Source organism: Chelonoidis abingdonii, chromosome 10, assembly GCF_003597395.2.
Source record: "Chelonoidis abingdonii isolate Lonesome George chromosome 10, CheloAbing_2.0, whole genome shotgun sequence".
Taxonomy (NCBI): Eukaryota; Metazoa; Chordata; order Testudines; family Testudinidae; genus Chelonoidis; species Chelonoidis abingdonii.
In genome coordinates this window covers 20,001,735-20,017,561 of record NC_133778.1, presented here as the reverse complement: position 1 = coordinate 20,017,561, position 15,827 = coordinate 20,001,735, and the positions used below count along the sequence as shown (strand labels likewise).

General features: G+C 41.9%; 1 protein-coding gene across 2 annotated transcripts in view; it reads left to right on the top strand.

The window, feature by feature from the left end:
* Nucleotides 1–4,571: 4,571 nt before the first annotated feature.
* Nucleotides 4,572–15,827, top strand: part of BMPR2 (bone morphogenetic protein receptor type 2) — a 175,470-nt gene continuing 164,214 nt past the window's right edge. The window contains exon 1 of one of the 2 annotated variants that reach the window (XM_075069998.1): nucleotides 4,572–5,733. In XM_075069998.1, coding sequence (XP_074926099.1) covers nucleotides 5,658–5,733 — 76 coding nt within the window. In that variant the 5' untranslated portion in view covers nucleotides 4,572–5,657. The remainder of the gene's footprint in view (nucleotides 5,734–15,827) is intronic. The other variant, XM_075069999.1, reaches the window with a different exon arrangement.

The following is a 15,827-nucleotide window of genomic DNA, read 5'->3' as shown; positions in this document are numbered from 1 at the left end:
TTGGTATTGTGATGTAAAGAGGTTGCATCAGTAACTCTCAGGTTAGCCCAGAGAGGAAATTCTGGGTGGGAGAGAGAGGGGGAAGGGAAGTGGGTTATTTCCCTTTGTTGTAGACTCAGGGCATCTGAGTCCTGGGGGTTCCCCAGGGAAGGTTTTGGGGAGACCAGAGTGAGCCAAAACACTAGAATTTTTGGATGGTGGCAGCGATATCAGATCTAAGCTGGTAATTAAGCTTAGAGGGTTTCATGCAGGCACCCAGATTTCTGGACACTAAGGTCCAAATTTGGGAATTATGCTTATGATACCCCCACTGTGGAAGGAATCTGCTATGATGCTTGGCCAGCAGTGTATTACTTCCCCTTTTGCTGGCTGGTACATTGGGGTGGCGGAATCCAGACTCAGCCCATTCCTTGACCTGACCTGACCTGGTCTGGCCTCGCCCTGACCACCTACTCCACTCCCAGGGAAAATGAAGAAGTAGCAGTTCTGCAGTTCCTGTTCTACCCAGCACTGTGACCAGTGATATAGGTAGGCTGTGCAGGGCAGTGAGGCATGCTGGGCAAGTTACAATCTTGCCCTTAAAACTTACCCATTTTGCAGAACTGAATATTGCTTGTGGAAGAGTCTTAATAATCCCGCACACCCCACACTCACTGGGAGCTCAACTCCAAGAGAGCCTGATAAACTCCCGGTCCTGAAATGAGCTGTATGCAGGCCAAAGCCTGACTTCAGTGGGTTTGTGTGAGGATACAGCCTCTTCCTATGCAAAGCTATTTCCAGGATTGAGGCCCAATTTTGTACATAACTGAAGGGAAAAATTATATAAAAAATTGTATAAAATCCTACTTTCTTTGAAAAAGCAAACAAAAAAACAGTCACTTTAATTTTCCTAAAAATACCCCGTTCCTCGCAATCAGTGGAAAAATAAGCAGCTTGGTTGTGGGTAAGAACCCCAAGTATTAATTAATAGCCCAAACCTGCACCCATTAAAATCAATGAGACTTTTCCCATTTATGCTTCAAGAGCAGCAGGTTCAGGCCCTTTGTTTTCAATATACATCATATATAAAATTACTGTAATTTTCTTTTACCATCTAAGCATTAAATGTGTTGAGTAAAACATTGTTAAATTCTTGGTTTTGGTGAATAGGGTGGAGCTATCCACTGTTCTACTGATGGGCATAGCTAGTCAGAAAGCATACTATGTTGTCAAATGTTTTTGCTAAGCCAGGAAAGAACATCATTTTTTTCAGCCCGATGAAAATATTGGCTGTAATTTTTTTTTCTCTCTTGAAGGTAAAACTATTTTAGGTTATTTCTTGACAGTTCTGTTTCCACAAATCAGAGGAAGAATTGTTGTGTGGTTAACGTGGTTGTAACTCTGAAAAATGACAGTGAAAAATAACAATCTGTGGTTTTATGTTTATTGTCTCTGACTGACTTCCATATAAAATCTGTTCAGGTAAGAAGTAAAAATATTGTAACCAACATGTTTTTCTGCCCTGCCTGCCCTGCAAGCTCAACTTGAAATATGAAGTCAAACTATGTTGTTTCTGACACATGTACCACCAGTAATAAAGATGCTAATATTGGAACTTAGTTAAAAATTCTGTAGATAATACATGACCCAGGAAAGAATCCAGACCATTTAATTTTATCTGTGCTGGCCATTGAGGCATGAGTAGTGTAAAAAAAATAACTAAAAGCTTATTATTGTCATCAAAATCAGCACATTTGACACTCGGTTCATATAGTTAGCAAAACTGTTGAATAAAAAAGTATCATTTGTACATAATAAATTTTCTGATACCATTTTAAGGTACTGAACTGGGAATCTAGAGACCTGGGAGCCTGATTCTTTGTTCATCCATCCTGGAATTTAGTACAGGAACAGGACAAGGACAAAGATGGTTTTAATCCATTTTTGTATTCCCTATATTCTGGGCCCCAGCATAAATTATAGAAGCCTTGAGGTTGGACAGGTGTAGAGCCCTTACATGGTGACCCCTTGTGTGCAGAATGTATGTTTAAGAGGCCTTTTCCATCCAATTTAAAGCTCCTTTAGAGCAGTATAAAGAGGCCTTAGGGTGACAGAGAATCAGGCACTAATCTGATTCTAACCCCAGTTTTACCACATACTTCTGAGGCCTGATCATCCCTTCAGTTGTGTGTGATAGAATGATCAGAGCCGTGCTGTGACCTTGGGCAAGTAATATAATCCCTCTTCCTACACTGCTTTTTGTGTGTGGAAATCTCTTGCTGTTTTTCTACCACCTAGGTAATTCCACTGTTGCTAGCACCAATGGATGAACTGGTGTAGATTAGAGCTAAAGCAATAGTGGGAGAACTTCACAAAAATCTTAGCATAGACACAGCCTTTGTTTCCTTATCTGTAAAATGAGAAAACCTTACATAAGATCTGTGGCAATTTTGAGGCTAAATGTATTATTGTTTTTAAATGCTTTCAGATTCTCAGATGGAAGTCACTATATAAGTCAAAAATATTAGTAAGAGGACAGAGAAATACAAAAATCTTACTTAGGTACAGCACAAGCCCTATACAATGTATTAAATTAAGATATAAACCTAATTCAGAAGGCTGAGGATATTCCCACTTGTATTTATGTATTTATCATTGTTATAACTGTGGTGTCCATATTCCCAATTGAGATCAGAAGTTATTGGATCGAGTGGTGTAAGGGCATATTAAAAGATAATACCTATGCTGAATGTTACATATTTAAACTACTAGTCAATGTTCCTGTGCCACAGATTCCTTTTTAGATTACTCAGTCCTCAATCTTCTGACTCAGTAAAATCTAAGAGAAAAAAAAATGATTTTAAAACATCAGGATTTCACTAAAAACAGGATGCTGTGCCTGAGTTGAGTTTCCTGTCACATCTGAGATATAATGTAAAAATATTTTAAAATTCACAAATAATGTAAAATCGAGTAATTTTGTGAATTGATTTCCTGTTCCTAGTTGTGTTTTTTAAATATATCAATATTATATTAATGCTGGGAAATAATGATTATTTGTTTTAAATGGAAAATATGTTTGATGTGCTTAGAGAAAAATAAAGTGTCTGCATTGAAAAGATTAAATTCTAGAAGGTAAAAAGATTACATGCAGAGGTATGAAGAGCTTAATGGGTTTGCTTTGGCTTTCTTATTTTAAAAAAAGTTTCAAACTCACTTCTTTTAAAGATCATGGAAGAAGTGTTGTTTTTTTTTAAGTGACTTGAACAGGAAGCAGTAAGCTTAGTGAACTGGCTTGGGAAGAAAATGTAATGCAGAGAGGTGGCAGGATGGAAAAAAGCATGGATACTGGTCTGAGGGAGAGCAGAATAAGGCATTACTATTGGCATTGTTGGTGATGCAAAGAGTTTGATGTGGAACATGGCAGGAGACAAAGATCCAGGATATAGGACAGGGTAGAATTTCAAGGGCTTTAAAGGCCAGGACTAGAAGTTTAAAGTCGATGTAGTGCTTAAAGGTAACTACAAAGGAATTATTTTGTAATTATTGGGGTTTTGCTTTTTCTTTGTATCATGATATAAGAAGATGATCTAAGAAGTTGATTTTTATTTTTTAAATACTTTTGTCTATTTTTTTTACTTTAGTCTTTCCTGGTTTTGCTGGAGGAGTGCGTGTATGTCTCTCACAGATGTTTCTTATGAAGGGTAGGCAGTTGAATTTGTAATAAAGATATCCCTTCAAACAGCCTCCCCCTCATTATCCTTATTACTGTTCGTGTGACAGAAGCACCTGGGAACTCCAGTCCAGAGTCAGGGCTATAGGGGTATTGCACTTGTACAGGCAAGTAACAAAGAAGACCCTGCCCCCAAGAGTTTACAAAGCAGGTACTGATGGAAACCAGGGGGACAAACGTGGGTTGGGATGCAGTTACGAGGATCAAGGTACGATAGAGCGACGTTTAGCAGAAGTGTCTTCACTGCACTCCCTCTCCAGTGCCCAGGGAGGAAAGAGAAGCTTTGCAGTGGGGCCAGGTTTAAAAACTTCATGCTCTGACCTCTGACAGTGTGTATACAAGAGCGTGCACTTCAGAGGCAAAGAGCCCGCACAGAAAATGACCTGCCTCTGCAGCCATGGATGTGAAGGAGCAAGCGAATATGGCTGTCTTGTTCTTTTTAATTTCTCACTACAGAACACGACGTTGGAATATCCTTGTGGGGAAGGCTCAGCCAGGGGCTGCTGCACACTGGAAAGAGCGACCTCCTGGCCTGCAGGAGATGCTTTCACACAGTGCTCTGCAAACAGCGCTGCCGCTACTACTATGAGGAAACCGGCCAGCTACTCCTCCAGCCCACCCGCCCACGCACTTTTTCCTCAAGGGCGCAATCTGGCAAACGAACAATTCTCCACAAACATGGCGGTGCGGGAGGGGCGCGGCAAGCTCCCCTTTCAACACCCTTCTCCTCCAACCCCCCGCCCTACAGAGACTGAGAGGGGGCGGGACCGCGGCCCCTCTCTAGCTACCTGGAGGTCCACCTCTATGATCAGGGGCCTCCTCAAGCTCTGAGGGGCGGGGGGAGAGGCGCGTCTGGCTGGCGTGCGGCGACCAGCGCGGCCGTTGACGGGGCTGGCTAGGTACGAGACCCACGGGGCGGGGCCAGGCGGAAGCCCAGACTGGCAGTTAGCAGCGACTCCCCTTTGTGTCTGGGCTGGGAACGGGGAGCGAGCCGGAGCTGGGAGGCGACGCGTGTGAATCCCCCGCACCCGTCCTGGCCGAGCCTGTCTGCGGAGGGCGAGGGCAGGGACCAGCAGCTGCCGCGTGCGCCAGTCAGCCCGTGGCGAGGCGCCGGGCTCCGCTCCCGCCCCGGGGGCTCCCCACAGCCCGGGGCCGCCGGCTGGAGCTCCGGAGCGCCCATCGCGGGCGCTCTCTACGCGGAGCGGAGCGGGAACGGGCCAGGAGGAGACGGAGGGAGAGGGGCGTCTGTCGCCCTGCCGGCCGGCTGCGAGCAGGAACTGGAGCCTGATCCATTGCTTCGCTGGAGGCACCCGGGCGGGCGCCCTCCCTTTCGGAGCGGCCAGGGCTGCGCCCGCGTCCTGTGCGGTTGAAGATATCAGATGGGCCCAGGCGCAGCCCGTGGATGGAAGTGACTGAGGGGACCTCACCTTGTTAAGAGACACGCAGAGGGCGAAGGAAGACCGGGACCGTCCGCGGAATGGGATGCGTCCCTGACCCCAGTCGTCTTCACAGCTTGTCCCGCGTGCCCAGGGCCGAGTGAGGAGGCACCAGAGGGGACCGTGGCTATCCATTTCCCCTCCTCACCTCTGGATATGTTTCATGCTAAACCTGGATGCTTCTTTGATATCGTGAAGTTGCGTGGGAAATAATCTGGGTTTCCGGTGTGACAGCAAGAATAGCTACTCACCCAGGGGAAGGGAAATGCATCCTGGTTTGGAGACAAAACCTCCCTTTCCTATAATCGTTAGAAAGAAGAGGAGCCAAGTCCCGAGGCATGAAGATAGATGTGTGTAATGGAGTAAAACCTCAGACAGCTCCTGTCATCTGCCGTTTGCCCTTCCAGACTGGATTGTGATCCAAGCGAGTTTTAAGATTGTTTAAAGGGAGAAAAATCCTCCTTTCGATATTTTTTTTTTTCCTGCCTCCTCCTTTGGCTTCCTCAGGTATGAGTGCCTCTCTGCAGCACCTTTTGCTGGCGCTCTTGCTCTCCAGTGCTACCCTGCTGCTCAGCACTGCGGCTGGTAAGTAGCTACCTGGTGTAATATACTAGCCATTTTGGCACAGGGAAGGGGGTGGGGTCCATCAGTATTTCGGTATGTCTGTGACCCATTAAACAGTAGTGTATGTGTCTGAGTGAAGTGTGATAATGTTTTTAAGTGAGGCCCTACTGACCATATTTGAGAATAAAACATGCTTTATTGTATAAAGGAACCCAATCTGCAGTTGAGGTTTATTTTCTCTTGGTCTGCTTATGCTGGTTATTGGCTGGTTCTCACTCTCTCGCTCTCCCTCACCCTTTTTTTTTTAAGAATAATTTGGCGTGATGTGTGTTTTTCCTATGAAATGTTTAACATCTTGGTGAGGTAATGCCAGAATTTTAAAAATACGATTTAATCACAAGCAAGAGCTATGTCTGCTTGCTAATGGGGTCTTTGGGCACAGCCATCTTTTATTTTACTAACATCGATGCTATTAGGGGCATTTTAACTACAATATTTACCTGTTTTAGGGAAAATAGACTTATTTCATATTTGTTGGAGCTTGAAACAAAACGAATTTTTTTCACCATTGTCATTTATAGAATAGTAAAACAAGATGATGAGGAATACTGCAAGATCTGAGTATACATAATGTTATCGGTTTCGTTTTCCTACAGTAAATGAAAGTCTAATATTTTTGAAAAAATGCTCTGTTTTAAATTTTTGGAAGCTTAATATTAGATGCACAGAACAATTTGCCATGGGATTTAAACAGTATATAGCCCTTGCATCTATTGGCTTTTGGTCATTGTGGCAGATTAGCATGAAGGAGCTCTCTGAAGTGTTACCCAGGTTTATTAGGTGCTAATACTTATTCCTTTCTTCTGTATGCTTTTAGCAGTTTTTGGAAGAATCATAATACCTTGGTATCTTTCTTTCCACTCAGAAGCCAGTGTAGAATGCTCAATCTTCCCAGCATTCTTTTTATAATCTGCTATGTGATCCTCAGATATAGGATAACAGAGAAATGTGCAGTTTCTTGTGAAGATGGCGTAAGAAGATTGACAGTTGGCACACGTCTTTTTTTTTTTTAATTTTAATGCATTTTGGTCAGTGTTCAAAATAATCTGTCTTTGCTAGTAGAATAATACTGTGAATTGAACGTGTTCAGTCAGTTTCTCCATTGCTTTACTAAGAATGGATAGTCTTCCATTTTATAAAAGGCTTTCTTTCGGGAAATACTGAACTGAAATTAGTTAATATGGAGCACTTTCCTGTATCAGCCTGACTTTTGCCCGGCCTTGACATTTTAGATTGTTATCTACCATGTTTCTCTGTGATAGTTTGGTAACAGGATTTCTTTGAAGAATAAACCTTTCAAGGTCAAAAGCTTTGGTGTTAAAATGTGTGTGACTCTAAAATATCCCATTATCTAACCTTGTCCTTTAAATGTGAAACTTAAAAAAATATTTTTGTTTCTCATTTAATTACTTTATTAAACTTTTATGAGTTAATTTTTCTTTGTGCTGATGAGAGTGAAGGTTTAACGGCACTGATCTGAGCCAGGAAGGGGATGGGCAGGTGCCTACAAGCCTACTTAGTGAGCTTTGCCAATTTCACCTGGATTCTGATCTGTTATCATCATTGCTACTTCAGTCCTGGGTTTGTCTTGTACAGACTAATGGTAACATCACATTCTTTGAAAGCAGCAGAGAATCCTGTGGCACCTTATAGACTAACAGACGTTTTGGAGCGTGAGCTTTCGTGGGTGAATACCCACTTCGTCAGACGCAGGTAGTGGAAATTCGTCTGACGAAGGGGTATTCACCCACGAAAGCTCACGCTCCAAAATGTCTGTTAGTCTATAAGGTGCCACAGGATTCTCTGCTGCTTTCACAGATCCAGACTAACACGGCTACCCCTCTGATACTTGATCACATTCTTTGGTCATCTTGTGAAATCAATGAATAGGAACTCATTTTCACATGATGGCTATATAATACTTCTGCTGTTAATACGTACAATACAAAAATTCTGTACCGCTTAAAAAGTCTTGGTGATAACTATGTCTGAGAATGTTAATATTTTGAGATTTAGCTAAAATAACCATTCTGAAGCTTGACTATAAATTTAACAGTGTATTTCAGAAAAGGGGAAAAAAAACATAGGAAACCACACAAGGTGAAGGTCTGCCCATATGTGTTTATGTGTGTGTATGTGAATGACCCCCTCCCGCACTGCCCCCCCAAAGTAGGAGCTGTGCATTCACATCTGAGTGCATAATTTTGGCACTGTGCAGCTCTGAAATCCTTCATTAATGGTCCCACACTAGTCTGACCTAGTGAATGGATAAGACAATAGTACGTGAAATGCATTGTTGACAAATGTGAAGTTATGCACAGTGAAGGGAAAAATTTAATTTAAAACTTAATAAGGTATATGAGTAATTGAGTATCAACTCAGGAAAAATATCTAGGCATCCTTGGAGGACAGCTCAGTAAAGGCCTTTGCAGCTATAGTCTAAACAAGGGAAGATCTTAGGAGCATAAGAAATGGGATCAAATATAAACGGCATTAGAAGTCTGTGGTTTACCCTTATCTAGAATACTACTGTATGCAGAAAAGGAGATAGGGCTCTTCCTGTCCATTTAACATTTGAAGACCTAATCAGGGACTTAATTTGTTATGGAGTAAGGCTCCCTCCATCCCTCCCTGACTTTTTATAGGTCTATATCCTCCATGATGCCTTCCATTTCTTGCCCTCTCTCTCCCCCCCTGGACTTTGCAGGGTATTATATAATCACATATAATATTCTATATGCTGACACAATTCCCCCTCCCCCTGTGATTTTTTTTCTGAAATGACACTGCTGAACCTAATAAATACGTATAATTGAAGACTCAGAATTCTTCCTGTCCAGTCACTGTGAGAAAATCTACCACCTTCCTGTATAAAATCTCTACAGATCTTAGTAAGTGTCAAGTATTTTTCTATTAAATTTGTATAGCCCTCCCTCTAAAGAGTAATGCTACTGTGAAGGGAAAAAGTTTCAACAAAGCGTTGATAGGGTCTTTAAAGATGACCGATGAAGGGAAGGGAAAAATTGGGCTTGTTCCACTTTTATTTAGTTGTATAAAGAAGGCTTGATATACTTCCTCATACGTCTTTCCTTTAGAAATATCAATCATATTGAATTTTCACTTTTTTGTTTATTGGGGGACTTCTTGGATGACTCTTATATCCCAAGACCTTAACTGAAGAGGAATGGGTATTGAATCCTCAAACTTTTCTCGTGTGGCTTTTGTTAAACCTTTTTTTTTTTTTTTAAACATTTATTTAATAATCTGAATAAAAATCACTTCCCCTCTAAATAAGTCAGTTTCACTACCTTGGCATCTGCGATGTATAATCCTCAAGGACCTGCATTTCAATTTTTTTTAACATTACTAAAATCAGCATATGTTAGAAAAAAATGGGTTTGTGCCTTTTTAGGACATCATTAAGAAATCCATTGGTCTTTATCTGCATAGTTTTTGTCTCAATTATTAATATTAAAAAGCTAAAGTACTTTTAAAATGTATGGAGTTGTATCATGATTGAAGTCTTTTTAAAAACAATTAAAATAACATTTTAAAATTTTAAAATGAATGAATTGGGGCAGTCTTATCTTGTTCTGCTTAGAAAGTTAGTTTCCTCCATGTTTCAAAATTTTATTCCAAATGCGAAATTGAGAGAGGTGGGAAGATTGGCCATTAAATTCAGTTTCTCTAGTGAGCAGTATTTCTGACTCATGATCTAAGATGGTGTCCTCCTGTGTGGACTATTGATCTTGTATATCAAAGTGGTTGCCTGAAATCATGTCTACACCAGATCCCTGCTGCTTTGCCATAGATGTGCCCATTCCTAGGGCCCCACCAAATTCACAGCCATGAAAATGCGTCACAGACCGTGAAATCTGGTTTTTTTTGTGTGTGTGTGTGTGTGTGTGCGCTTTTACCCTATACTATACAGTGTTCATAGGGGAGACCAGCGTTTCTCAAATTGGGGGCCCTGACCCAAAAGAGGGGTTGCAAGGTTATTTTAGGGGAGTCACGGTATTGCCACCCTTACTTTTGCGCTGCCTTCAGCACTGGGTGGCTGGAGAGCACCAGCTGTTGGTCCGGTGACCAGCGCTGAAGGCAGTGTCTTGCCAGCACCAGTGCAGAGGTAAGAGTGGTAATACCATACCATGGCATCCTTACTTCTGTGCTGCTGCTGGTGGTGGCTCTGTATTCAGAGCTGGGCTCTTGGCCAGCAGTCACCGCTCTCCAGCGGCTCGGCTCTGAAGGCAGCTCTGTGGCAGCACACAAGTAAGAATGGCATGGTGTGGTATTGCCACCCTTACTTCTTTACTGCTGCTTGTGGGGTGATGCCTTCAGAGTTGGCTGCCCAGTGAACAGCTGCTTCTCTCTGGCTGCCCAGCTCTGAAGGCAATGCAGAAGTAAGAGTGGCAGTACTGCAACCCTGCCCCGCCATATAACTTTTTGTGACATTCTCTCCACCCCTCCCCTTTTGAGTCAGGATCCCTACAACTACATCACCATGAATTTTCAGATTTAAATATCTGGAATCATGAAACTTAGGATTTTAAAAAGCCTATAACCCTGAATTTGACCAAAATGGACTGTGAATTTGGTAGGGCTCTGCCCATTGCCTATGACCATTGAATCTTTCCTTTCTCATTTGAGTATTAGTCAGGAAATCCATTTTTTGATAGGGAACTTGTTCAAGGGGAGTTAGCCTGGCAAACAGAACCACTCTAGTTGCTTGAGGGATACAACTGGTACACTTGAGGGTACGTTAGTACATAAACCCTTCCCCCATATTAAAGTAGGTATTGATTAACTTTTCTGAGGCCTTACTCTGAGTGGACCAGCCTCTCCTTTAATGGTGATTTCTGTATGTCAGCTGTGGTTTCAAAAGTCATGTTGCTCAGGGGCCAGAGAACAGAGCAGTGCACAGACAGTGCTTCTGTGTGAATGGCCCTGCCCTCTAGAGATTCAGGGGTAACTGGGTAGCTGAGTCTCCTGCTTCTTTCGATCTGACATAGGGCAAACTTCACTATTTTGCCCTGGACGAAGAGATCAGGGGAATTTAGCTGAGTTTTCCTTTTTCGCTGGAGCCGAGCCTCTGCGATGTTTGCTTTTCTTTCTTTTTTTTTTTTTTTTGCAGAAGAGGGGTTGTCTGACTTTGTGTTACTTTTCTAGCAAATATTGCCTAAAAGGGACATCAACTTAAAAACCTCACTGCTATTTGAATTTTTTTTATGTATTAACACCAATGTTTAATATAACTGAAATAGACTAGAAAAGAATATTTTTCTCAAAGTTTTTGTGTGCTTTTTTCCCAGCAATTTGTACAGTCAATTTCACTGTTTCCTCTGTAGAGTCAGGAAGCCAGTACCGTTTTTATTGTCTTTCACACAGCAACAGGAGAGAGAACATTTTAAAATGTGACTGTGAAACCACAGAAATTAGAGAGGTACTCATTGAAGTGCTTGGGTTCTACACCAGGAGTCCTTGTAATTCATTGTTTAAAATTTACTAGACTTAAAGTGGATGGGTGTGCCTTAAATATGGACTTACTTGGAAAGGTGCTAATAGAATTTCCCTGGCCAGTGTGAAAGGGCCTTGTATGAATGGCTGCATAAATCCCATTAAGAACAAAATGCTTAACCTAGAATGAAAGAGAAACAACAGTTATGCTGGATAATGATTCCTAGCCTTTTAGGAACACGAGCACAGCTTGCTTGCAGCTTTGACTGTCTTAGTAAGCATTTTATCTGGTCCTATATATTTAGTGAAACTGATGCTCATTTTTCTTTTTCTTAGATTTGTCAGTTTTATTAACCTTTATAATACCAAGCAAAGGAAGAAGTGAAAATAATCTGTTCTTAAAAACAAACAACCAAAAACTTGTTTGAATACAGCAGTCTCTATTGAAATATTAAGAATTATTATACTAGATCAGGCTAGTCCATCTAGTCCAGTATTTTGTCAAGTACTGCTATTACTATGAGATGTTTCAGAGGAAGGCACAAGAAAAGTTATGGCTGGCTTTTGCCCTAAAACATGGGGGTTTGTTATCAGTGTTAGTGGCAACTCCATAAAATTATGTTGAAATTTTGGAAGTAAAATAGGATTAAAAACCCTTTGTTTTATGCTCTGGTTGAGTTTAATCTTCACATTTGGCACAATAATTCATCACAAGATGTTTGAATTTTCTATAAATCTTTCAATTAATTTTACTATTCAGAGGGCATGTTTTAAAAATGCTCCCCTGTTGCTCAGTTTCTAAATATTTCTTTGGGTTCTTCTAGCTAAACAACCAGTCTTGCCAAACTCCAAATTTCTGTTACATGCATTCTGGTAACATTTTCGGCAGAGGAGGCTTCTGAAATCTTAAAATTAAACACTGAGTCAGTCTCTTTATTTTGGACAATCTAATGGAGCAATGCCAAGATGAGACAGAAATGTCAAATTCTGTCTGTCACTTCTGGTTTCTGGTGCTGCCAACATGATTCACCAGGTCAGTTCCTCACAGAGGTTGAAGGCAGGCTGGGCAGGAAGCAGTATAGAGTGCCACAGAAGTGAGCAGAGTCTGAGTGCACGTGAATAAAGATGGAAGAGAGGTAGGCAGGTTAAAAGGGAACTTGGAGGCATGAAGAGTTGAGCTTTGTTTGAGGGTAGAGATGAGTGGGGAGTGAGGTTATATATGGGAAGAACGTGGAGGTCTGCAACTCGGCAGGGGACCTGGGTCCTGGTGGGATGGAGCCTAGTACCTTTACACTGAGGGATTGCTATACAGATACTCAACTCCCTCAGCACTGCAAAGAGCTGAGGCACCACTGCAGTGCTCCCCATGGTGCTGCCACATGAATGTCTCAGTGCAGAGGCTGTTTACTGCACTCCCTTTCCTTTCCCTTGTGATCCCTTCACAACATCTTTGCTCAGTCTCCTTGTGTCTGAAATCCTTGCCCCTTGCTTGACTGACTGACAGCAAACATGAGCTACTGGAAAAAAAACAAAAACCCGCCACCACACTATGTCTTGTCTACGTAACACTACCACAAACTTATAAACAGTGTCTTCCAAAATTATAAATGCTATTAAAACTATTTCCATTAAAATCTAACATTTCGTTCTATTCACAATCGTCCAGCACAGTACACATGAACAGATAACCATCCGCTACGAATCTACACGGTATGCACTTACCATCAACCCAGCCCCAACTCAGTCTCATGAACAAATACAAAACATCAGTTTCTAATGACATTGAATAACAGGTTGAACATCTTGTGTGGAGGTAGAGAAAGGTTGTATGTGTATTGTGAATAGGGATGTGGGTGAGGGCGTGTGGAGACAAAGAAATTGTAATTGTAGGTTGAAAGGGTTGGATGAAGATTTAACTAGTATTTTCCTGGTTCTTTTGTAGTTATGTTAGTGGTATATGCACTTGAATAACCTTAACCTGGTTGTCAGTGAACTTGTGGGGGGATAACCCTTAAGATGAGATTTATTCCCCCTCTCTCTGACACACATCTGAATGTGATATGATCCATTCATATAAACATCAAATCTTTTTATGAATCCTACTGATCTTTTGGCCTGTATATTATAACAATGAGTTCCACAGCGTGTTTGTGTGTTTGCATTTGTCAGTTTCAAATTTATTGCCTTTCAATCTCATTGAATGTTCACTTATTCTTGTATTATGAGACTGTAAATTATAAATTGGGGCACCTGACTTATACCCTTCAATATCCCATTTTAGTCTTCTCTTCTCTTCTCCTTATCCATTCCCAGTTTTTGCCATCTCTTATACAGAAATCTCTTCATTTGACTAACTTTCATGGCATATCAGTACACCCCTTTTATTTCTGTTATATCTTTTTATCAGATGGGATTATCAGAACTCAACACAATATTCTAGATCGGGACCAAACAACAGGTTTATACAGTGTTTTCAGTATTTTTTGATCCTATTCTTTATGTATCCTAATGTTTTTGCTTATTTTTTTTGACTATCTTTGCACATTCAGCAGAGATTTTCATTTAACTCTCCAGGACCACGAGGATGCTTGGATTACTTTCTTAAGTGGTTATGGTTAATTTAGGACCCAACATCATTTAATATATTAAATAACGTGGGGTCCTGATATGGAATGTTTGACCAACTACTGTTAACCTTTTTCTGGTGCTTTTGTTAGTTGTGGACTGATTTTATTCACAATATTATGTTGTTCTGCTAAGAGAGATATCGGACGGTTTCTGCAGTGCTTCTTTAAAGAGAGTGCGCCAAAACTAGACCATTGTTTTTTGATAGAAGATACCCTGTTCATGTACAAGTAGGCTCTGCTGATTTGAAAAAGCCTGGTCTGCATTTCTAGGGGTTAATATGTGTGGTGTTTTTATTGTATTGTTTTGTTTTTGTTTTGCAGGCACAGATTCAGAAGCTCTTATTTATGAGTGTTATTAGGTTTTAAGATTATTAGCAATCTTTGCTTTTTATTTATTTTTTTTTTTTTTGCAGAAACACTTACTAAATATATTATCACAGATTCACCTGTTACGCTTTTCCAGTGATCTTATCTGTTAAGGCAGAATCTGTACTCAAGACCAAACATAAATATATTTTCCTTTAAATGTAAAATTTGTTTTGAATATATCACTAAGACTCTTTATGTTTATTTGAAGACAAGGATGTTGCTTATTCTAGGGTTAATCGTCTTGCCATTCTCTAATAGAAATTTTAATTTAATTTTTATTCATTCTTCTGAGATGGAATTGATACATAGTGGCAATATAGTAATAAATTAAATAAAACTGAAAATTGTAGCAGGCATACTTTTTTTGCGGTGTGTGATATCCTTGGTTAAACTGGTGAACCTTCAGAATATTGGAACTACCAGTGCAAAGTAAATACTCTGATAATGAGCAGACCTTCTGTATATAAGTAATATTTTAATTGGCAATCAGATTAAGAGCAAAAGCAGCTATTTAAGGAAGTTGTTCTAGATACCCTCACAGTGTTAGTTTCTTATGTTTGGATGTTCTTAAAGCTCTTCTCTTGCATCTATATTAGAATAAAAAAACCCTGTGGCACTGAGTCTTGAGAGTCTGGGACAGTTGACTAGAGCTTGGAGTGGGTGGGTTGTGTGATTAAAAATAGCAGTGAAGATGTTCCAGCTTGGTCTGGAGCCTGGGCTCTGAAATCCACCCCCCAGGGCCAGTGCAACCATTTAGGCGACCTAGGCGGTCGCCTAGGGGACTAGGATTTGGGGGCCCCATTTTCTTTGGCAGCAACCGCAGCAGCCAGATCTTTGGCCGCCCCGGTCGCTGCTGGCATTTAGGTGGAGGGGGCTGGGGCAGGGGAGCGTGGGGAGGGCCGCCTGCAGCAAGTAAGGGGGGAGCGGCACGCAGGGAACTCCCCGCCCCAGCTCACCCCTGCTCCACCTCCTCCCCAAGCACAGTGTGGCTACTTCACTTCTCCTGCCTCCCCGGCCTGCGGTGCCAATCAGCTTAGGCACCGCAAGCCTGGGAGGCGGGAGAAGTGAAGCAGCGACGGGGTGCTCATGCATGGAGCAGGAGTGAGCTGGGGCGGGGGACGGGGTGCCTCAGGGTGGGGAGTGGCCGCAAGGGGGGCACCTCATGGCGGAAGGGGAGAGCTGCTGCAGGGGAGGGCGCCTCAGGGCAGGGGCACGGCAGGGAGTGCAAGGTGGAAGTTTCACCTAGGGCGCAAAACATCTTTGCACTGGCCCTATCCACCCCCTTCACCAGGTCTCAGAGCCTGGACTTGAGCCTAAGTTAGAACGTCTACACTGCAGTTTATAAGCCTGCAGTCCGAGCTTTGCAAGCCCGAGTCAGCTGTCCTGGGCCACCTGCAGCCATGCTGTGGTCTTTGATTGTAAGGTAGACATAAATTTCTTGCTGTATTCACTCAGGCAAGGAACTGCAACTAGAGCAGCTGTCATGGTTGAAATAGATATGTATACTTCATGTCTCCTGTTTCAGCTGGCAGACAAACTTTGAGTTATAGTGCATACACTGGTGACTAGTATTGTGGGACTAGCTTGTTTATGATACTTTTAGTA